The following is a 22,670-nucleotide window of genomic DNA, read 5'->3' as shown; positions in this document are numbered from 1 at the left end:
AAGTCCAAGTAAAAACTGAATAGGAAGTCATGTGAGAGTAAATGCCGATGGCAGAGGTTATGGATTCATAAGCCAAGTACAAAAAGAAGACAAAAATTGACATAGATGACATCAGCACGTCATTAGCACCGATATTGTAAACAGAAGGAACAAATCAGAGTGAGAGCCAATCAGCGCTACACTGTTTCTTAGGTTTATGTTAGGTTAGCTATTACAACATATGTTTAGTAATCATGAAATTCCAGACTTAAACTCAAACTAAAATGTAAACAGTTTTGTTGACTAGTCAAAATACTAAGTTACACAGACTGGATCAATATTGGTCTGATTTTGAATACACAAGATCATAGTGTTGTGGGAGGAAGTGAAATGGTTGGTTGCTGACATCAGTGGCGCTCAGTTGGTTTCCTCAATCTACATTTAAAGAGACATGTCACGGATGTCGCCTCAGGTTTCTGAAGTATTTAGTTGAAGCTTACTGCTATTGATTGTGTCTTTTAGTAGTCCAGCCCCTAGGGGACTTGGGACATATGGCCAGTTCAGTGTCTCTACTTGTGACCACAGATGTGGCTCAGTTTAACAGACGTGTGTGAAGGTTTTATAACGTCCCTCCTCCATTAGCTCATCAGCACACTTCTCTGTCATTAGGTTTTTTAGCCTCGTGGAGTTGGACTCTTTTAATGGACTAAAGCTCACGGTGTCACCTAATCTTCACCTCTTTGTACACACTGGTAATGGATAACAACCAGAGAGCCTACACAGACGTCCTCTGTCATGGACCTGGATTAAAATGTAAATCCTCCTCTATGACTGTCTTAAGCAGAGACAAGGCTTATGTTAAAGACAAGAGCTTACAGTGTGGAGGCAAAGATCCATCATAGATAAAAAGAAATGTCAAGGGAGGGAGGTTGCCTAATCACAGCTTCCCAAATTTCCTTTCTGCACCTGGAGTTTGTGTGTATCCAGCTGAGAAGGGCTGAAATTGTTTTTTCTCCTCCGATCTTCTCCTGACTGCACTCCTCCTTGGTTATTGAAAAACTCAGTAAAGGAAAGTGATCTTGATATGAGCCAAGTGCTCTGGGAAGAGAGTGAATTATTAAACAAGAAAGATGCAAAAATAGGGACAGAGCTGGCAGAGGCACCCTCGAATCTTACACTGTGTGACGTTGAGTGATGAAGCGGCCATTTTCACTGTGATTACCCAAACAAACGATGCCCAAGTTGAGACGGTTCTACTAAAGAAAAGATCATTAAAGAAACCAAGAGGGAGAAAGACATAAAAACAACATCAGCCTCCACTCACAGAGCCTCAGCTACATGTTTTTGAAATGAATGGATTAATCAACATAATTTTGTCTTTTCAAGCTCTAATTTAGTTTTTTTACACCTTGATACTTGTCTGTCTGTGATATATCAAGTGTGAAGTTTCCACTAGCCAAATAAACTTTATGAATTGTTAGCTGTCACTTCTAACACTACCTAATAGCGCTCTGTTTTTAAGCTAGTGACACTTTCAAAATGTAACACACAGCTATTGAGGATGTTGTTCTACTATAAAGAGCTAATGTTCTTCTTGTTCCTAAAATCTTTATTTCAGTGGTTACCATTTTATCCAGGGCTCATTCTGACCTCACTGTCTACCCATCTGCTGGGGTCTTGTTTGTCCATGTTCTGGAGAGAGAGCACTTCAAAGGGGAGTTTCCCCCCTACCCAAAATCAGGTACAAATGTATTATGGGTATCTTCTTATCTTGCCATATTAATTGCATGACTGAATATTGCATTTTGGAATTGTGGTATATGACAACTAGAACATGCTTCGTTCTAAGGCTTAATCTTTTCCTGGGTCATGGTGTTGGTGACAGGGAACCAACCTTTCTGAAACCTGCTCTGTATATGAACATCTGTCTGCATTTATCTTCAGGTGATGGCAGCAACGATCCCATCACTTTCAACACTAACCTGATGGGATACCCAGACAGGCCGGGCTGGCTGCGTTACATTCAGAGGACTCCACACAGTGACGGTGTCCTCTATGGTTCCCCCACTGCGGAACATGTTGGCAAGCCCACAGTCATAGAGGTGAGTGGCTGGAGGCCTTCAAAAGAAAAACATCATTACACAATATATTAATTAAAACAGAGTAAATGCTGCTCTCTGTGCCTATAGTTGTAAAAAACCTAAGCAGTGAAGCAGAAATAAAGAGAATGCTGTTAATATGTTTGTATATTCTTTCTTTGTCCCCCTTAAGCTTCTATAGAAATTCTTTTCCCCAAAAAGCTTAACGTTCCCAGCAGCCCACATGTGCCTCTATTTAATGTCTCCACTCAGCCCAGAGCCCATGTGGTGGATCTAGTTCAGCCTTGTCCAGAGGACTGCTGTCATATAAGCTGCCCTGATCGGGGCTTAAACTTTCACCCTTATGTGTTGCAGATTACTGCCTACAACAGACGCACTTTCGAGACAGCACGGCACAACTTGGTCATAAACATCATGGCTACAGAAGGTAGGAGGCGCCACTTTAGAGCAAACAGAGATCAGACTGTACAACTTCACTGATTAAATCCTGGGAAATTGTTCAGAGCTGGAGCACAATGATGAGGAGGCACTTCACGGAGGAGATCTGGTCTTTGATTACTCTTGTCAACTACAGAATCCAATATGTCGTCCTCATTATGCAGCAGATGTTTGTCTACACTTATTGATCATTAGGTTGTATGAGTTACAGAAACATTTCACACAAAACACAAAGTTCTCACATCTGTGGTTTTGCAAGTTAGATGGTCGGAACATATAATAACAACTGAGCTTGGTGAACAAGCAGCAGATGTTTGAGGCACTAGCATGTCATCACTCTCACTAGGCTGTGATGTCATCTACCATCTGGCATCAAATGCTGCCAAGTCATCACAGATCGCAGTGACACATGCCATCCTGTCTGCCGGTCAGACTGGTGAAGACAACTGTGTTAACTGTGCAGCATGAATTCATCATTGGTGATGATTTATTAAGCACAAATAAACAATGGACTTTCCTTCTTTCGCATCATTTGCTTTAACAAACTCTCTCTCCTGCCTCTGTGCAGAGTTTTCTCTGCCTTACCAGGCTGAGTTTTACATCAAAAACATGAATGTGGAGGAGATGCTGGCCAGTGAAGTGCTGGGAGACTTCCTTGGTGCAGTGAAGAATGTGTGGCAGCCTGAACGCCTCAATGCCATCAACATCACCTCGGCACTGGACCGTGGCGGCCGCGTGCCTCTGCCCATCAATAACCTCAAAGAAGGGTGAGGCTGTGGGAGCATGAACTAAGAGAAAACACGGTTCAGTTAGAGCACAGGCTCCAACTTTGCTTGCCATCACTTGAAAAGAAAAAAGAAAGTTCTCTCCATCAGCGATCTCTGGGCTCACTCAATCAAACAAATTACATACATTTCCAGCCCACTCACACTATGCTGACATTGTATTTAATTAAGGCCTGGGGGACCTTCACATATCAGTGGAGTGGATGAGCACACTTGGTGACCGGCAGCATGTCTGTTTCCCCTCTCCTCAGAGTGTATGTGATGGTTGGTGCTGACGTTCCCTTCTCGTCGTGCCTGCGGGAGGTGGAGAGCCCACACAACCAGCTACGCTGTAGCCAGGAGATGGAGCCTGTCATCAGCTGTGACAAGAAGTTCAGGGCTCAGTTTCACATTGACTGGTGTAAAATTTCTCTGGTGAGAATCCTGCTCAACACACGTGTCTGTATTGACAGGCTGTAGACATCAGCAAAGTTGTTTGGTTCTATATATATATATATATTCTATATACAACAGCTCTATATTTCCGTACAACCCTTGTTATTTACGAATGCTAACTTTGACTAACCTCCTCAGGTTGACACTAACAAAGTGGTCCCAGTATACATAACACGCGCTGAACCAGGCACAGGGATCCTGCCGGATTTTGGAGAATACAACCCACCTCCTGAGACTCTGAAGAGCCGGAACTACTTTTCTGACTTCCTCATCACGCTAGCCGTTCCCTCTGCTGTGGCACTAGTCCTTTTCTTCATCCTTGGCTACAGCATGTGCTGCCGACGGGAAGGGGTGTAAGTGCACTAGGTCTTAACACTTCTATACAGCCGTTGCACCAAACTTACACTAAAGGGAGGTTCTGATCAATATGACTGGAGCAGGGGAGTAGCAAAACAAGTACGTAGGCTATGTAGGTGCAAAATGGGCCATGTTGTGGCTGCGTGTGGTCTGATACCTATCTGCTGATAGTTTCTAGGCTTAAGAGTCAGAATGTCATGAAGGACACTAGAGGAGAGAATAATGCAGGGCAAGAAAAAAGTCTGTATTAGAGTGGCAGCTTGTCATCACCATTAACGTTCACGCCCACACATACTATGTTGCTCATTAAGTTCAATCACAGGTTTTGTCCGTGTTGTCATATTTGTTTTGAAGCAAAGCCACGGCTTTGACAGTCATTCATCACACTTGTCATTTACAGGCTGGGAGAGACGTGCCCCCACACACCCCTGTTCACTCAGTGTTCGGTGTTTACCCATCAATCCATTCACCTGTGTGTAGCTGTGTCTGTACCTGTTAATATTAGTATTTAATTCATTCATTTTGTTTCATTTCTAGGGAAAAAAGAAACATGCAAACACCAGAGTAAGTCTTTTACCTCTCCTGTGTTTTCTTGATTTTGGGCCCGTCTCTGCCCCCCTTCACCCTCCACCACTTTCCTCTGTTTGGTTTGCATATTTCTCCTCTTTGTTGGCACTGCCAGCTTTAGCGAAACCATATTCAAATCATATTTCATTATATGTGTTTTCATGTCCATTCACCCAATGGGCTGCCCAAAGGTCTGGCGAAAGATGATAGGAATCAGTGTTTGCTTTTAAACCTCCCAAACCCCCAAGAATGAACATGGAGTATTTGACACCACAGTGATGCATGGATTGAATCAGACCTTACCTCAACAAACAATGAAACATTGTTGTCAGTCAGGCTCAGGATCATGTGATGAGACCCACATCAGGTGACATACGGTCTCTGCTCTCTCCAGTATCCAGCTGGTCCACCACAGCTCCATCCAGAAGTCCACCAAGGAGCTGCGGACCATGTCTAAGAACCGTGAGATCTCCTGGCCACTCTCCACCCTGCCCGTCTTCAACCCGGTCAGTGGTGAGGTGGTGCCACCCATCCATCCAGACAACTACGAGACCACCAGCATGCCCCTTATGCAGACACAGACGTGAGTAAATCATTAGCAGGTGTACAGCTAAGAGCTAAACATCCTAGTGGAAATTACTGATTTGGTTCAGTCGGATTGTCTGCATGCCTGCCGTGTTTACAGCTAAAGTTATGGCATCAGACAACAGTCTCATGATTTTTTTACCATAGGCTGTTTCACATTCTAATGGCTCTTAAATGTGAATGTACTTTCACCGTATCAATGTTTGCCATTCCAGGAACCTTCAAAACCAGATTACAATACCACAGCAGCGGCCATCAGGTAAGTTCTACATCCGCCTCTGGAATTCTAATCCTAATATCTGCTTTACTGCGTCTGCATGTGCAGTGTGGATGTAATTTGCCACGAGACAAACAGATCTGTCGCCACACGCTTAAGATATATTCACAAGTTTAAGCAGCAGGACAATCACAGTACTTTAACAGGTTTCTAAAGATAAATAAGGAGAACTGATAAATTATACAAGCTTGAATAGAGGTGGCACTAAAGAATAAGAGCCACCGAGAGTTATTTAAAAAAAAAAAAAGGTGAACAGACAATGCATTTCCCCAGCAGTCTAGCAGCATATACCACACACATATACAGTATGTCTGTCGACGTCTAATGTTCTTCATCGTTGTTGATTAAATCTACGACTGTTTATTAATTTGTGTGATCCGGCTGATAATGTTCTACGACTTCTCCTGAAGGTATTTTTAAATGGTATTTTCTGCTTGAAGTTACTATACTACCTTAATTGCTGTCATACAGGCATCAAGTCAACCGGGTTTGTACACTTTGTATGTGATTAAAATCATATTCGCACGTCACAGCATTTTATTAATTTTTTTCTGCATTTTAAACATTATCTACACAACCATTAATCTTTAAAGGACCTAGACAATGCATTTTCGATTTCCAAAACGTTTCCAGAAATGTCATAACTGTACAAACCCTGAGTGAAATGCTTTTCATTAGGTTTATTAAGCATTCTGGACTGTTTTACCTCAATCCAGCCTGGTTGAGTTTTGTTCTCCATCTAGAATGATGTGTAGCGTCCACTTTGCATTTCATTCCCCTTCCTGGCTGAACCAATCCTAGGCCACGAACATGGGAACCTGTCGGTAGACAAACATCACGTGTACAGAATGAACCAATATCTTAATGAGCTTCACCTGCTGTGGTGACGAGAAGCTGTTTCTTCTACTCGCAGCCAATAACGGTGACGACGCATCGACGCCACGGGTTGTTGATGCGTGAGCGCCATCCTGTGTGCATGGCTGTGAACTGCATGAGAAACTAACCCACTGCTCTCTCTGTCCACTGCTAACAAAGGAGATAACTATGTCATGTCAACATTTCAAAGGCTGGAGGTGGGTACTGTTACAGTTGTCACATCACATTTTCTAACAAGCAAAAACAGCACTGCATAAGTTTTTAACTTAATGGCTCTAAGTTTTCATGCATTTTTGTATGTTCCAGGTAAATGGTATTCCTGAGGAGAGAAAGGTGGCCGAAGCCCTAAATTTGTGACCAGAAAACAACCACATCAAACCTTTATGTCTTCAATGTCCATGTATTTTTTTTTAAAACATTTGTGCCAATTCCCATCACTCAGAAGTGTCTTGAGAAAAGTTTATGCACTCACATTTTGAAGAGTGCACGTGTTGAAGAAACAGAGATTATAGGAGTTTTAAGAAGAACATGTTTAAAGGACTGAAAACACAAAGGTTTAAAATGGTAATTCCTCGCACAATGGGCCTCCGAGAGGAAAAGGAGGTTGTACTGTACATGGAGTTTCTGTACATTGGTCGTCATTGTTACGTGTTACATGATGACAGTAAAATATTTCCAAATTGTTTTTACTTGTTGAAAAAAAATCTAGGAAATAAACAAAGGTAATGTCAAAATGACAAGGAAGGAGGTACAGTGTAGAGCAGAATAAAGGCATTTATAAATAAATTGGATATAGTTCACATTTTTTGAAGACATCGCAATTTTACATGTAACATTTCAAAGTGGCCCCTGCACAGGGTTATAAATAGTTGTTGCTTTTACATGACCAAAGAGATCTATTAAGGCCTGAAACAATTACTAAAGCTGTGAATCAATAAAAGGTCCGGAAAAAAAGTTAACTTTTTTAGTTTACACAACGAAAAATTGCAGCATAAAAAATCCCAACTCTACAGGATGATAAAAATTACAAATGCATTTGGCAAACCAGACCAATGACAAGTATTTTGTATAAAAAAGATTCAGTCTTTGTGGACCCATGTTTTTTTTTAAAAAGCTACATTTGTGAGTAAAAAAAAACAACACTGCAGTCACTTATGAAAAATGCAACTTAAATCCAAAGCACAGATCTCACAACTATTTTGCTGCTGAAGGACCCAAAAAGAAACATGTAATCCTATGTTTTATTCAATTGTGCTATTGTACATTACGTGTACTGTTGTGGTACTATGCTGAACGTCGTCGTCCCCTGTACAGATGAGAAGAATACAGGCCTTATACATTGAAAGTGCTAATCTTTCTTACATGTCTGTGAGGATAAATAGACAAAATACACATTTCTTTTCCATAATGTTTCTTCTGAACTCAGTGCATTACAAAGAAGTATTTTTCCAAATAATGTGGCTCTGCTGCAAAGTGCGTATGGGCAGAAGATTATGACCTCGGCCTACGTCATAGACGTGAGGGAGGTGTGCTGCTGCGTGTACAAGACACTGAAAGAAGCTGCATGTTTACAAGGCATTTGTTTCTGAGTAATTTGTTAGACTGAAGTTCACTGACGGCTGTGGCAGGAGGAGGATGTACTGTGTTGTACAGAGCTGCCAGGCAAAAAAAAAAGAAGAAATATGGCAGTTTTCAAAACCTATCGCTGTTTAAGATTATCTATGATTATATAGTCAGTTAAGACCAGTTGTTGTAAAACCCAGCCCTGTGCCTGGAAACTTTGAGAGAAATAAGTTTCCCCCCAAGCTTCTTTGTTAGGTAATGTGCTCAAAATATTACAAATGCTTTGCACCCTCTAACAGTACTTTACATGAAAACATTGTTACATAGTCATTAATAACAACATCAAAAACATTATATACTGTATATAGTGGGCCACCAGGACTACTGAATCTGTCAAGGGCTTCCTGTGCTAGGAGTTCTTTTACGCAGCTCTGGGAGCAGGAAACAACAGCAGGAGATATACTGACAGAAATGGGAGTTAGAGGTTAGCGTTACACAAAACTGTATAAAACATTTAGGTCTATCTAAATGTTATTATCTTAATATTTTAGGTGTGAGAGAAATAATTCAATTCAATTACTTACAATAGTAAGTTAATGAGACACACATAGGTGTCTACCAATTTTTTCCAGATAAATTAGGGGAACATACATTACATCTACATTAGGTCCTCAATGAACAGATTTTCTGCAGTAGTCAGCAGACAATATTTCTGAATTTCAAATACGGGGTCAAGAATGTGGCAAAAAGCTCTTTCTGAATGCATGCATTCGAAATAAAGTGTTGCCAACTCAGGCAATTGCCTGAGGCCCCAAGCTGGGAGGGGCCCCAAGAGACAGGGGACATTGGTCCATATATCAATGACAAAACGATTGTCCTGCTTTAGACACTGCAATAGTGCCTCTTGCCTGGGGGCCTCCAGGGGTCTGGAAACACCCCTGTGCATAACAGCTGTAATGACATTTTGAGCACATACAGAGGAGGAAAGCATGGTCTAATATGCTGTCCCAATAGGAGTCTTGTAACAGCCACGGTGTATTTGCAAAGACGTAGGACAATATAGTCTAACCACAGCGACCAGTATTGGAACCAGCCACATTTCAGGTTTATGTGAAAAGTCAAAGGACTAAAAACACTGGCGCGTTTCTGTATAAAATAAATATCTCACTCTATTATACAAATATACACGAAGAAGTCAGCTGCTAATCAGACAGACGGGGCTCGACTGTAAAGACTACTGTAAATCCTGTAATGTGTTTCTGAGGCAGTACAAAATGATCAATGTAATACTTCCTTCACAAACAGCAGTCGTTGGTGCGCAAATAAAACAAAGCCAAAAAAAGTATAAAATATAAGCTTAATTTAAAACATTAAATACTGTACATATCACATACAATTTCAGAGCTATAGCAGGTGACCACAGTACCATCTCAGACAAGGCTAACCTGGAAAAAAATTACTTTCAACATTATATAAAGACTATGAAGAATATTTATCAACAATTGCACACCGCTTACTGTTTTTAGTATTGGCAGCTTGTGGATGGCCCAAACCAACTGAAGCTCCATTTTTTTGCATATTAAGATATCCAATATTATGTTAAGGTGGCAAATACTGTATAAACTGAACTGAAGGGAGAAAATTTGGTTTTACCATGGTGGAAGTGTAGATATCTGAATATGTGGAGTATGGATCCACCTGAGTGAAAACACCTTCGGCTGCTACTGCCACATGGACGGAGTGTGAGGTCATGACAAAAAGTACCATTTAACCAAAAAAACACCTTGTTCTTGGCTGAGTATTTGGCGAAGTAGAAGCAATGAGCAGAGTCAGGGAGTAAGCGTGAGAGTCTTGAAATGAGAGAACTTCAAATTTCACTTTCTGCTCATCTGTTGATTGCAGATAATGTAAACCGTTTAAGCATTAGTTTTTTTTTCCTTTTTCTTTTTAAATGGAAACACTGCTGTTAAAGGAGAAATCGCCTTCTTAGGCATTTTTTTTTTCCAGTGTGCGACTTTCATAGCAGTAAGAAAAAGTACAGTGTGGTCTGCAGTGAGGCGCTGCCTTCTACGTTGTCTTCATGTGTTTACATTGAACATGGCCAACAATGGCTCCTGCTGCCAACAGTGGTCTCAAATCCAGGACCTGCTTCTGGCTTGAAACTGTATTTTACTTTAACCATAAGTAGGGCAGACCTAGACACTCCACATAGTGCCCATTAAAAAGATGTCCTGTTAGGCACCAGGACTGGGCTGACCACTTCTGGACAGCAGCAGTACCACCAAACTGAAGATCCCTGTTGCCCCCAGTCTCTTGAGCAGTGCAACACTGTCTTTGGGGATGACTACCTGGGCTAGGTCATTGGTGATGAGGGAAATCTCATGTGCCACACAAACAAAGATGAAAGTGCTGACCATGATGTTGAGTGACGGATTTCCTGGAATCAGTACCAGAATCCCTTTGGTGTCTGCTGCCAGCCAGATGTGGTACTGGCAAATAAACAGCTGAAGAAGACAAAGCATGTTGAATAGTAAAGTCATTAAATTGTGGTAATTATTGTGGGAATTACAGACTTGGTGTCATAGGTCATGAAAAGTGTTTTGGGAATAATGAATTGCACTTTGTTTTAAAAATCACAAAATTCTACCAGCTGTGCTTACCTCCAGGGAAATCTTTCCAAACCATGCAAAGAATGAGCTGTATACAGAGCGCGCATAGCCAGGAATGTTCCTGATAAGAATGAAGGAGAGAATCTGTGGACAAATGGAGACAATATCATTTCAAAGATGAGCAGTTCTCATGGGGGAACTAATGCTCATTAATCAGCCTGCTATGTTTACAAGGTCTGTTCTGAGTCAGGGAGGAAGGGCACTGCTAGGTCTAATAACCACTTTCAACCTGCTACAGTTTACCTACTGTATCTTCTGATGACTAATTTTCACAATGCGAAACAAAAATAATACTTATCTGGTTTCCTGACCATGGAAATTGCTACATTTGATTCAAAACAATCTCTTAAGGACCTTCGTCTGTTAAAGTCAAGGAGGATCACAAGATACTTTCTGTACCTGGACCACAGAGATATAAGGATGCATCTCGTTGCATTCTGTTTTGGTTTTGCAGCTGCTGGCCCAGATGGAGTAAGTCTGGAGTGACAAAAAAGCACAAGGACCTTTAATCAAAGGTTCAAATCTTGGAAGAGGGTGACAAAAAAAAACATTCTTCAACACCGTTATTCACGAGATATAAGAAAAAAAATGTCATCATACCAACTTCTTGTTACAGTCTGCTGGCCTTTCTCTATTGATAAACCAACTCTTTGGTAAAACGTAAGACTGAAAAGTCTACCTGACAGTTGTGGACAAGTTACATGTTCTCTGTAGCAAGGTGCTGTTGCAACTAAGAGATTTCTTCACGAGCTAAACTGAGACATGGAGTCTTACTATGAAAGAGATGACCGAAAAGAGAAGGAGAAGGTTGGAGATCTTTCCAGGTAACAAAATTTCTCCTTTGCCTTCAGACAGCACCTGGCGCTTCTGCAGCACTAGATAGATGAAGGCAAACACCATGCCGTGAATCACAGCCTGCAGTATAAGAAAAAAAAAAAAAAACTTTTGAAATGCAATTTTTATGCTTTAGGTTTTGCACATCAGGAAAAACAACAAAAATATTTGACTTACAAATCTGTCCAGCTTCCATCTAAACCACCATTCGTGGATACTTCCATGCAGCTCAAAGAGTTTGGAGATTGGCCACATGGAAAATATACTTTCAAAAATGCCCTGAAGTCACAATCACAAAAGGCATAACATGAACTTTACAAAGGAAATAAATCATGATGATTAAAGAACAGAATAATTATTAAAGAAATGTCCAACAACAGCTGGATCAGTTGATGATGACTTACATCCAGTGTGTCTCCCACCTATCAATATCACTAAACAAATGTTATATACCATGTATACAAGTAAGGAGGAGATATTATACAATAATAAATCCACTCACCTGTGAAAAGGCAAAGAAGCATATGAACAGTAGCAGGCCCAGTAACTTCATCAGGACCCCAAGGTGCCATACGCCACTACCTGTCCAGCAAAAAAAACAGCAGTGACAACTTCATAGACTGTATTTAATGGGTCAAATTAATCAATGACAGCTGCAGGTACACCTACTGTTTGCTCTTTTCTGAAGGATCTGAGGCCACAAGGCCAGTGTGGCATAGATGATGACAAACCAGAAGGTAACCAGTGGCACAAAGTAATAGAACTGATAGGGCCTGTCCATAACCACACACAACACCAGAACTAGGAAGTTCAGACGGAAGAGTACCTGGTGAAAATACACACGACAACAAAAGTGCTTTTTAAATTAAAAAAAAAAAAAAAAGTGTCACCAGTGTCACCTGTGGTTGTTTATGATTCCCAAGCAAAGTACAAACACCCACATATTCTGTATGACTCCTCATAAAGGCCTGGTTAAAATGTAACTGCAGTTTGATGATTTATTGCCTACCTGACACACTCTATACAGTCCAAAGTCTCCTTTAAGCCAGAAAAAGGAAAAATGTCCATAACCAGTCTGGAATAGATACGCTGCCACCAACACCCGCACATGCATATACACTGGAATGAACTGTAATAAGAGAAAAATGTTGACACCCTGGGTCAAAAAACTTCCTTAAAGCAGGTTCAAATGTTTTTGTCATGTTTTTCTGACATAATTATAACTCACAGCACTGGCACCAGATATGTGATAGATGAGGATGACAAGTTGCATCCAGCCTTTCCACTCGTCTGTTTGCTCTCGGTTAAGTAATTTGGTCTGTGTGCAGATAGTTGTAGGTACAGAAATCATTAATTTTACTGCATGCACCATTATAACGTTTGAAAAATCCTAATGAATTGCATCAAAAAGTAAGGGCAGAATCAGGAGTTCCTACCTCCTTGCTGTTTTCACTGTAAAACACTCCCAAGACAAATATATAGACAAGGGGAATGAAGAATGTAGAGTGTGTGTAGAACTTCTGCTCCTTCATGAACATATCTGCTCTGTCACAGAGGTAAAAATAGCCCATGATGACACCCATCCTGCAAAGGGCATGAAAAGGCGCCTTTGGGCTAAAGGGGACAGCTGCAGTCACTGGCTTTTTCTCTTCCAGGCTCTCCACGTCAGGTGGTACAGGTCGGCGGTGGCGGTTGATGCCAAAGACATGCAGGGCCAGCAGGATGAGGGCTGATCCCAGGAAGAGGAACACTGCCAGTTTTTGGAGGAAGTTGAGGGGCGGTATTGTTTGGCAGCACGAACCATCTATGGGCCTCAGTATCTTGTTGCATAAGGAGTTCATGAGAACCATTGCGCCCTAAAGACAGTTAGACAGAACAGTAAGAAAGATGTCTTTAAATAAATTAAAAAAAGAAATAGACTTTTTTTTAAATCAGAAATTTAACCTACCACATCCCTGGTACTCTCTGGAACATGCAAGCCGTCATCTGATTGGCTGATTGTTTCTAGCGCAGCCTGACGTGATGCAGCCAACAGCTTGATCCGGGACCTGCCATTACGCTTGCTGCTGTTGATCACGTCGACTGCTGCTTCATTGTACAGATCTAGCTGCTGGTTGGTGATCATCTTCCTGTTTTCACTCAGGACTCCTTCATTGACTGGCTCTACAGGAGGGGATCATGTTGTGTAAAATGTTAACAAAGATTTAGACGGGGGTGCGTAGTTCTGAAGCTACTTTACTTTTCAAAGTTTAAACTCTGTTTTCTGTGGTGATAGTCCTGTGGTCTTGATGATGGAGTCACAAAGATGATCATATTTAGATATTTTGTGTCCAGTCTTTGGTGCGTGTTTTATGTAAAGAGATCTTCTGTTCTAGATGTTCATGTTTGTGCGATTACATAAAAACATGATTCGCGATTTAGTGTAAACAAATGTGGAGCCACATCCAAATATATTAAGACACAACTAGCCACTGAAACTGTCTCTTAAAAATGATCAATTATTATAGTATTAGCTTTCATCATGTTTTCTTACAGACAACTGGAATAAGGTGCACAGTTGTTAAGACATCTGAATAAGACTAACAACAAACTGTTTAAACAACAATGTCCTTTCAAGAGGACATCAGTTAAAAAGGTACTCAGCCTGTACTGACTCCACAATAGGTGGGGCTTTGTAATAGTTTGGGACTAAATTCCAGCTATAAGAAAATCCAAGCACAAGACCTGATCTCAGTTAAACAGAACAAACAATGAGTGTAAAAAAAAAATGCATTTTTTTAGGAAGTTAAATTTGCTCAACCTATGTGGTGACATTTAAAATGTTGTTATAGCCTTTCATACAAGCTCAGTTGTAGGTGCTGTCTTCACAGCTCCACATAGTGATTGGTTTATGTGAGACTAACGTCAGTGTAGTTTATGACCAACAGGTTTATGCTGCTGTCGTATTTGTATTTTATTGTTTAGTCCTAAAAGACCTTCAAGCAAGGTTTACTATTTTGTTTTGGTCTGAAAACTCAGATGATGTGTTGTACTGTAGACGAGCAGTAACTGCAGAACAATGACACAGCTTTCTGTATTAGATTACTATCTTTCGAGGGTTAACCTCACAGTAACCTTCAAGTGGTTATTATTCCGGTGAAGTATATTTAAATTTCTGTCCCCTTACCTTGGAGCACCCAGTAGACCTCTCCATCCTCAGCCAGTCTTTCCAGATACACAGCAATGGCCGTCAGGTTAACCTTGTACTGCTGCAGGGTCTCACTGCTTCCTCTGTGCAACTTAATGGACCACTGCAATCAAGCAAACAGAGCCATTTAATCCTGATTGACGTTTCTCGGCCAACACCTTGTTTATCACCGAGTGTGCAAGCAACATTTGTGCAACTTACCGAGGCAGCTCCAAGAATGACAACATCTGGCTTTGCTGTGGTTTCCTGCAACCCATGAGTAAATATGCAGTGAGGACAGTAGTAGACCCATGCAACTCCTCCGAGTCGATTAAACTATAATCACTGTGGCCCCAATCCTTAAAAACACATTATTTCAATTATCTGTACTCACATGTATCCAGGATATCAGGCGCTCCTTCAGCGAGTTGTTTGCCTCTGGATACCAAAGAAAGTCCTTAACACAAAGATAGACACAGATGTTTCAACTTTGAACTGACAATGGCTTTTAGAAGCTGAGGAAGAATGTCCAAAAATAACTCACCACATTAAGAGAGGAAGTGTCTTCTTCAAAGGAAATGTCCTCGTGCTTTAGACATGACATAAGGGAACAGAGAAAGCTGGTTAGACCGAAAGTGTTTCTGATTTTACCGAGATCAGACCGACACAGTCACAAAGGCTTCATCCACTTCTGCTGTTGTGGTTTGTGGTTTTTTTTAATTATTTTATTTTATATATACACAAGGCATTAACAATAAGACCTGCTGAATAATAATCTACAAAACATTTCCTCTGGGCTGTTCTTTGTTTTCACAAACTCACCTTGTTTCCATCTTCTCTTCGTTCAGGGTCAATAATTTTTGTGAAGGAGTAAAATAGCTGCCTGATTCTTGAATCGCCAACAAAGGCCACCCGCTTTTCGGCTAGGCAGTTTCTGGCTTCACTGCAAAAAAAGAAATATGACGGAGAAGAATCTGAACTTTGTGCATCTGTACACCAGATGCGAATTCCTTATCAGGGTGGATCGCTATGTGCTACAAGGTAATTAAGCTGAGCATCTTTTCTATTGATTCATCCATCCTTATGCAAATCCATCCTCCCCTTACGATTTCTGTTACACGTTTTTATTAAAACCTTACAGCACACATTTGCAAAGGATACTTGAACAGCCGATGTGACTCACGTGCTTTTGTATTTGTGCATCATGCAGCCATAAGGCTGCCATACATTCTCTCCCAAGAAACGTCCTCTGGACAGCAGCCATTCACATGAGTCTCCACCTTGAGGCAAGACACAGACAAAGCTGACATTAAGCCCCAAACAAAACTAAACAACACCAAACCCATTCTGGGTAGATTCTTAGAAACTATGACTGAAAAACATTGTCTGAGTGCATCACTGGCTTTTCAAACGTTGGCCACAAATGACCAGAATATAATACAAGGCATAAGGGCATTTAATTATGTGTGCAAAATGAACAGCATCCTCCCCAATTGGACAAACACAGAGAAGCAGTGTGTCAGTAATATTCAGTTCTTATAAGGAAAACATTTGTAGATTTACATTAATAGGCGATCAATGGTCAATGTGATTGTGTTTACATTGAACATACAATGTAAACACAATCACATTGACCGTTAAGAAAATGGGTCAAACAAATAAAAAACAAATATTAGGAAAGGCATCATCTAATATGATAAACATAAAATCAAGCGCTCAACAACATCGTACTCTTCAATTAAAGATGAATCTATTCTTCTATTTCTTCCTTCATTTAAGACAGTGAAAACACCAGAGACAAGAGGGAGTGTGATATTTCTCTTAGTCACTGTAAGTACAGTTAGTTCTTGGTAGACGTTAAACACAGCCCTGTCCAAATAAATGACAATTTCGCCAGTAAAGAAACGTAACGCAGTGTAGAATATTATACTGAGACACAGATAAGCGGAAGATAAAAACCGTTGTTATGTTAATTATTATGTTACCTCTCTCTACACATGGCTTCTGACTGTAATCAAGCGTGCGCTGCTGCTCACAGCATGTAAACACTGAGAAATGCAGTGTTAGCTTCTTTTGTCAAACCAAATGGTTGTTTCACTAATTAAGATTTTTTTTTCATCTGTATTTAGTCTACGTGAACGTGTATGTTTCGTGGCAGCAGTGCACCTTGTGACTCGGTCAGGTTTTTTTTTTTTTAGAATAACAGTGAACGGTCCTGCACTCCAAGTACACAGCTGCTACGTGGCTAACGTTAATGTTAGCAGTAGCTTGTTACACAGGCTGCATCAACTGTTAAGTTTGAATTCAAATAACGACTCACCTCCATAGTATCGCGAAGCTGTGTGAAATAGTAGGAGTAGAAGAACGACAACGAGTGATATTAATTTGGCGTTTCTTATGGAAAAATATTGATTTATCTCGCGTTTGCCCGGGCTATAGGCCAGGACCGCCATCTTTGCTCCTCCATGACAACAAGCTGCTGTAAAGTGAAGCGACGGCTGCGATAGCGTTTCTCTTAATGCACCACCTGCCCGTCTGCCTCCTCCCTCTCTTCTTTTCCTCCTCCACTCCTCCCTTATCGCCTCTATCAAAGCAGGTGCAGTTCAAAGACAATACATCGTCACATAAAGGGAAGGGGTGGGGGGCATGAATCTGAATTAAATTTAAAATGTATGCAATTACTAAATAAATAATCGTTTGGAATGTCAAAATGAAATAATAATAATAAAACAAGTATCACAGAATTACCTCTGTCTGCACAAAATGATTGCATAAAATATAATGCACATGTAGACTAGTACAAAATTATTAAAGACTAGTCATAATACTTCCCAGTTAAGTGGCACTCTGTTTATTCTTGCACCTCCAATAAACCTCTCATAAATGTCTTAGAAATATTTTGTACCACTGGACCCCTTGTTTGTTGGAAGCCTTGTTTTTCTATTATGTCCCAGTGTGTGTACTGTAAGCACCCTGAGGAGGAGAAACTTTGTTCTTTTTTTAAGTGCTTGACCTTAAACTTCCCTGGCATGTTTAAAGAGAACCGCTTGGGTGGATGAGACTCCACTGCTGCTCACTATAGTCTTACTATTATGAAAAAATGGAAAAAAAAGTCCCAGAAATGCCTTAAAATCCAAGTTATAGTTTATCACAAAGTTTTGATGAGAAACACACAGACAAGATCCTCCGTGTTATGAGTGTCTTATTAAAAGTAATGCTCTGAGCACCTGCTGCAAGAGCAAAAGTTTACTGAGAGACTTTGGACACGCCATGTCCATGTGTTATTTTTACTACAGGACCGTCACTCTGTCAGTAAACACGTCTCAGCTCCTTTCTATTTATAAAAAGCTTACTTTAACCTCCTGCCAAGAGTCGCCCACTTTCACCCCATGACCTAATTTCCACTCTCCTTTCTCGTTGGCCTCCCGTCACTGCTGGGTCTCCAGAGGCCTCCCTGTGTTGTTATGGTGTATTATTTTGTGCTTTTATTTTGAATCTACTAAACACTGTGGGAACATTATTCTCTGATCCTGCTGCTGAGACGCTGCCGAATATTTATCCAAGGGAGTACATGGAGGAGCTGAACCACCGACAACTGTCTGTCAAGCAGCTGAAGAGAAAGTTCTTAGAGGCGCTGCAGACCAACGACGCCCAGGAGGTGCTGCAGATTTTGCAGAATGACGGACTAGACATTGACACAGTTCTGGAGGTGAAGGATCCTGAGATGGTCTTGGCCTCCTATAAACAAGGTACTGTTACGTAGGTGAAGGCAGTATTGTAGTAAGCCATTTTTGGTCAGATAGTGACGTAAAAATCATAAATCATTGTTTATGGCATGTAGCACACAATATTGATTTGGAAGATTTGATTTTAAAACTTTAACTTACATTTTGTGGCATTTCTGTGAATTCTTTTTTATTTTTTGCAAAAAACAGTTTAATAAAGGTATTTTGGAACTAACTAATAAACATTTTGTTTTTTGCAATTTACACAATTGCCATAAGGCTTATTCAAATTCAAAGAATCCTGGAGTTTAAGAAAAAATACAAAAGTCAAAGTATAGAAAGGCTTGTGGTCAAATTTTAACAGCCAAGAAACACGTTTTGGTAACTTTCTTTCACTTTCAATTTCTTCATTCGTTCACTACCAGCCTTTTAGTATTTTGGTCACTTTAAAAGTTTCATCAATTATTTTAAATATCATCGGGGCAAGTTCTGCACCTCTGCCACTTGGGGGTGACAAAAGTACAGAGATGGTAAGGATGCTTTCAGGATTCCTACTTATTATACTGTATTTATTATATATATATATATATATACAATTACTTGGTGCTTCTCAATTAAAGCAAAATAAGTAAAACTAAGAATTAAAGCTTGAAGGTAGAAATGTTAGATTAATACAGTGTGATAATCTCTGTATCTGAAGGCCCGATAGAAGGCCTTGGTATTGCCAGCTCAAAATCAGATTGCATAAAGAAACAATCTCATTGCCATTCATTTTAGGTTCCAGATGCTCGCTGTATTATTTTATAAATATCCATGATAAAAATATTGAAAAAGAATGAACTGTTTCTGATACTGTTTGTTATGTGGGAAACTGCCCAAAGCTAAAACCTCATCTCCAACGTTTGTAACATTTGCTTTTCAGAAGGAATCTCTCTTCACCTTTCCCATTTCCCTTTGGCATCACTGTCTGATTTGCTGCAGGTTACTGGCTGCCAGATTACAAACTGGAAAACTCCTGGGCAATGGGTATTCACGTGTGTGTGATGTATAGTGCTGTCGAAACAGCACTGGTGCTCCTCCAGAAGGGTGCTTCTGTGAACCGGATGCCCAATGGGAAGACTCCACTTCATGTCGCCTGCCAGGTCTCCAATGCTGACTTTACTGCCTTACTTTTAGCTCACGGGGCAAAGGTCAACATCCAGTCACTGAGCGGACATTCTCCGCTGCATTACTGCGTCACTGCAGAGTCCGTGGCCTGTGCAAAACAGCTCATCTTGAAAGGTCAGGAGGGCGGGATACATTTGTAAGTTAAGTCAATAATGAATACAAAGTATTAGGATAATTTACAAACAGATGAAAATGTTCATTGTTTTTCTCATATGGAGGTGCAAACATCAATATGCCCAGCAACAGCAATGACGAGGAAACACCCTTACACGTAGCAGCCAGATGTGGCGTGCCAGAGCTGGTGAATCTATATCTGGTCCACGGAGCATCACCGGATGCATTCAACTCTTTCAACGAGACACCTTTGATAACTGCCGCCTTCTGGGCTTTTGACACCAAACAGCAAACATACAGTGAAAATCATCACCTTGTCTGCCGCCTCCTGCTGGACCACAAAGCAAGTATGTGAAGCCAGAGATCAAGCACAACGTTCACTGATTTGAGTTATTTTCCTTATATGAAGACTTTGGTTTTAGATCCCAAACTTCAAGAAGAAGACAATAAAACAGCTCTTCATAAAGCAGCCTGGAACTGTGATCACGTCCTGATGGAGATGCTGTTGGAGGCTGGAGCTGACACCAGGGCAATGGACATCAACGGCTGTGCCCCCATTCAGTACCTGCTGAAAGCAACAGATATCAGGCCCATGGCCATTACTGAACTATGTTATCAGCTGCTGCTCAACTATAACGCAGCCAGGATTTACCCACCCCAGTTCCACAAGGTCACAAAATGTCTTGAAATGTTTTTGCTCTTTTTAGGTAAAATTTATTTCACATTTTTGTCCTCATTTAAAGGAAGTAAATATGTGATATATTTTACAACTAAATGCATTTACTTTAAAAAAAGATTAGATTAGATTATTAGGGCTACGGCAAACTGTAGCTGTTTCTACATTTCTACATGAAACTTTTGATTGTTTTGTGCAGGTGTTGCAGGCGTGCCATGACTACCCAGGTGTATTAGAAATCATGGTCAACTGTTATGAACACTTAAAGCCTACCAGGAAGTGGAAAGCTGCCATTCCTGATGACTGCTACCAGGTATTTGACAGATTTTTTGCAAAGTGTCTGATATAAATACGTGAAAGCTGTTAAAACAGGATCTGTAAATACAACAGCTCCAGTTATTCAAGGCCTATATTTGTAAAGAAGTGGATTCCAATCTTTAGACGAGACAAAGAAGCAGAATGTGACCTTGTGTGAAAGACGTGCTGGAATTGTATTATAATTTTTCACAAATGAATACTTTTTAACTTTTAAAAATGACTTGTTTCTACCTGTCTCCTTGACCTCTCAGAGACATAAAGACTTCTACGACTCCATGTTTGCTGTTTGTACTAACACCCCTCGCAGCCTGCTCCACCTGAGCAGATGTGCCATCAGAGCCAGCCTGGGCGGCCACTGCCACAGTGGTGTAACACAGCTGCCCCTGCCGACAAGCATGAAGAAATATGTAGTACTGGAACCTGAAGGGATGCTGTACTGATGAAAAAAAAACTTTAAGTACTACAAGTACTGGTTCTATCAACAGGCAGCCCATTCATCGATGATGATTTTCAGTGCATTTTGACTTTTTTGGCTGTGTGCTGAAGAAACAAACAGTGGATATCAGAGTGCCAGAAAGTCAAACACAAGGCTTCTCTTCTATGTTCTCCTGAACTGTCCTGTTTTATATATATACTATATATATATATAAACATAACATGCTAATTGTAATTTTCTACTTGTTTCGCAAGTCAATAAAACTTTTTCCTTTGAAAGTAATTCTTCCCAAATTTGAGGTACTTCTGCTTTAAATATTTGCTGCAGACTGGAGGTCGTCTGGTTCTGCATCAATGCACATTTCAGGAAAAACATTGTCTGCATGACTAAAGGCTCAAACCTGACTCTGAGGTCTTAAAATAACCTTTATAACATTAATTGTTCCTGACTTCAGCAGTCACCGACACTGCATGGTACTCTGCAGCCGTTAAACTGTGCTGTTTTTGTCCCTGCACCATGCTATTTAAACTTTAATGAAGTGGAAAACACTGGTGCGCGACAAACAAACAAAAGCAACGGAGAGAGGAGAGAGAGAATGGTGATGAGGCAGAACATACGTACCACCAGAGTCTGTTTTTATCCCCAAATGGCTGCTGGTCATGAGAAGCCAATGGTTTGTGTCTGCGTTGGTGACAAACAGAACAAAGCGCCCTAAAACAAACAGAGAACAAATTAAGAGTTAAAGGTAACAAATAAAACACATGTGGTTAGGTCTGCTATACAATTGACAACATACCTTTTAGTGCTGCAAAGCAAAATATATCAAAGCAAAGGAATGTGAAGAATGCACAAGGAGTCCAGCTTGTTAGTGCAGCATCATTCTTTTTATTTTCCACATTCCCTGGTCATTTTTACGTTAAACTGCAACCTCAGTCAAAGATTTGTCATGTGAATATAAAAAATGACCAAAACCTGATTCTAACAGTTTACACATGAGTGATAAAACCAGTGAATTACAGAATGAAATGTTAAAAATATGTTAAAATGTGACAGCAGAGCAATTTGAACTCACAGATCACTGTTTTAACTTCCTATGAGTCCCTTGTGCCACACTGACCTTAGTGTATAAACCTAATATATTTAGAGGATACACGCAACACTGCCACGGCTTACAGTGACATAACAGCAAACACACACACCCCTTTGTCCACACAGCATTTTTTTTTACAAATGCAGCAAACCATTTAAATATACAAAAGCCCCATGGAAGAAAGGAAAGGCAAACACTTCAATGTTACAACATCAGCTTACAGTTCGTCTTTCATGGGTTCAAGGTAGTTTAAGAACACTTCAATACACGAACGTCCCACATGCAGCCAACATGCAACAAGATGTCAGTATAATGCAATTTGCACTTGAGACCTCTGATACAGATCCTTCAGGATAACAAGTGAAAGGTAAAAGACAGATAAAATGCTAAAATTATCTAAAAATTGAATCAATGTGATTCAACAATTACAATGTTTCTGTCTGCACTCTCTCTGTTGTGTTACAGCTGCAGTCATGTAGTTAGAAAACCTGCCTGTTAAACAGTGATGAAGCAC

General features: G+C 40.5%; 4 protein-coding genes across 16 annotated transcripts in view; 2 read left to right on the top strand and 2 right to left on the bottom strand.

Annotated features, from left to right (window-relative positions):
* The window catches only part of ppp1r9a (protein phosphatase 1, regulatory subunit 9A), a 36,506-nt gene extending 34,427 nt beyond the window's left edge, over positions 1-2,079 (bottom strand). For all 9 annotated transcript variants that reach the window (XM_025065018.1, XM_025065021.1, XM_025065022.1 and 6 more), the window contains exon 1: positions 1,962-2,079. The gene's annotated coding sequence lies outside the window, so the exon portion shown is untranslated. The remainder of the gene's footprint in view (positions 1-1,961) is intronic.
* The window catches only part of sgce (sarcoglycan, epsilon), a 10,058-nt gene extending 2,671 nt beyond the window's left edge, over positions 1-7,387 (top strand). For 2 of the 4 annotated variants that reach the window (XM_017041231.2, XM_025065026.1), the window contains 11 exons: positions 1,598-1,720; positions 1,924-2,081; positions 2,433-2,505; positions 3,085-3,283; positions 3,553-3,715; positions 3,875-4,089; positions 4,631-4,657; positions 5,055-5,243; positions 5,461-5,504; positions 6,558-6,595; positions 6,705-7,387. In XM_017041231.2, coding sequence (XP_016896720.1) covers positions 1,598-1,720; positions 1,924-2,081; positions 2,433-2,505; positions 3,085-3,283; positions 3,553-3,715; positions 3,875-4,089; positions 4,631-4,657; positions 5,055-5,243; positions 5,461-5,504; positions 6,558-6,595; positions 6,705-6,755 — 1,280 coding nt within the window. In that variant the 3' untranslated portion in view covers positions 6,756-7,387. Of the gene's footprint in view, positions 1-1,597; positions 1,721-1,923; positions 2,082-2,432; positions 2,506-3,084; positions 3,284-3,552; positions 3,716-3,874; positions 4,090-4,630; positions 4,658-5,054; positions 5,244-5,460; positions 5,505-6,435; positions 6,596-6,704 lie in introns of all 4 variants that reach the window. The other 2 variants (XR_003052607.1, XM_017041233.2) reach the window with 2 other exon arrangements.
* Positions 7,349-17,223, bottom strand: casd1 (CAS1 domain containing 1). The gene is made up of 18 exons (XM_008331258.3): positions 16,951-17,223; positions 15,814-15,910; positions 15,453-15,573; positions 15,175-15,219; positions 15,025-15,087; positions 14,853-14,897; positions 14,631-14,754; positions 13,413-13,627; positions 12,901-13,320; positions 12,693-12,782; positions 12,474-12,593; positions 12,134-12,290; positions 11,967-12,046; positions 11,642-11,743; positions 11,405-11,545; positions 11,030-11,107; positions 10,622-10,714; positions 7,349-10,465 (listed from the first exon to the last, which is right to left on the bottom strand). Exons 1-18 carry the CDS (start codon positions 17,081-17,083, stop codon positions 10,196-10,198), a joined length of 2,394 nt encoding a protein of 797 aa, XP_008329480.1. The 5' UTR covers positions 17,084-17,223; the 3' UTR covers positions 7,349-10,195.
* A 146-nt stretch (positions 17,224-17,369) lies between these two features.
* On the top strand, positions 17,370-21,348 carry asb4 (ankyrin repeat and SOCS box containing 4). Of its 2 annotated transcripts, none has more exons than XR_003052608.1 (6): positions 17,370-18,379; positions 19,337-19,636; positions 19,741-19,983; positions 20,059-20,343; positions 20,512-20,625; positions 20,882-21,022. XR_003052608.1 is itself a non-coding variant. In XM_025065027.1 (6 exons), exons 1-6 carry the CDS (start codon positions 18,202-18,204, stop codon positions 21,068-21,070), a joined length of 1,272 nt encoding a protein of 423 aa, XP_024920795.1. In that variant the 5' UTR covers positions 17,370-18,201; the 3' UTR covers positions 21,071-21,348. The 2 variants fall into 2 exon arrangements, 1 of the variants encoding a protein (XP_024920795.1); XM_025065027.1 differs by having other exon boundaries at positions 20,059-20,306; positions 20,882-21,348.
* Positions 21,349-22,670: the final 1,322 nt, after the last annotated feature.

Source organism: Cynoglossus semilaevis, chromosome 18 (genome assembly GCF_000523025.1).
Source record: "Cynoglossus semilaevis isolate Cse_v1.0 chromosome 18, Cse_v1.0, whole genome shotgun sequence".
NCBI classification, from domain to species: domain Eukaryota; kingdom Metazoa; phylum Chordata; class Actinopteri; order Pleuronectiformes; family Cynoglossidae; genus Cynoglossus; species Cynoglossus semilaevis.
This window is presented reverse-complemented; position numbering and strand designations above follow the sequence as displayed.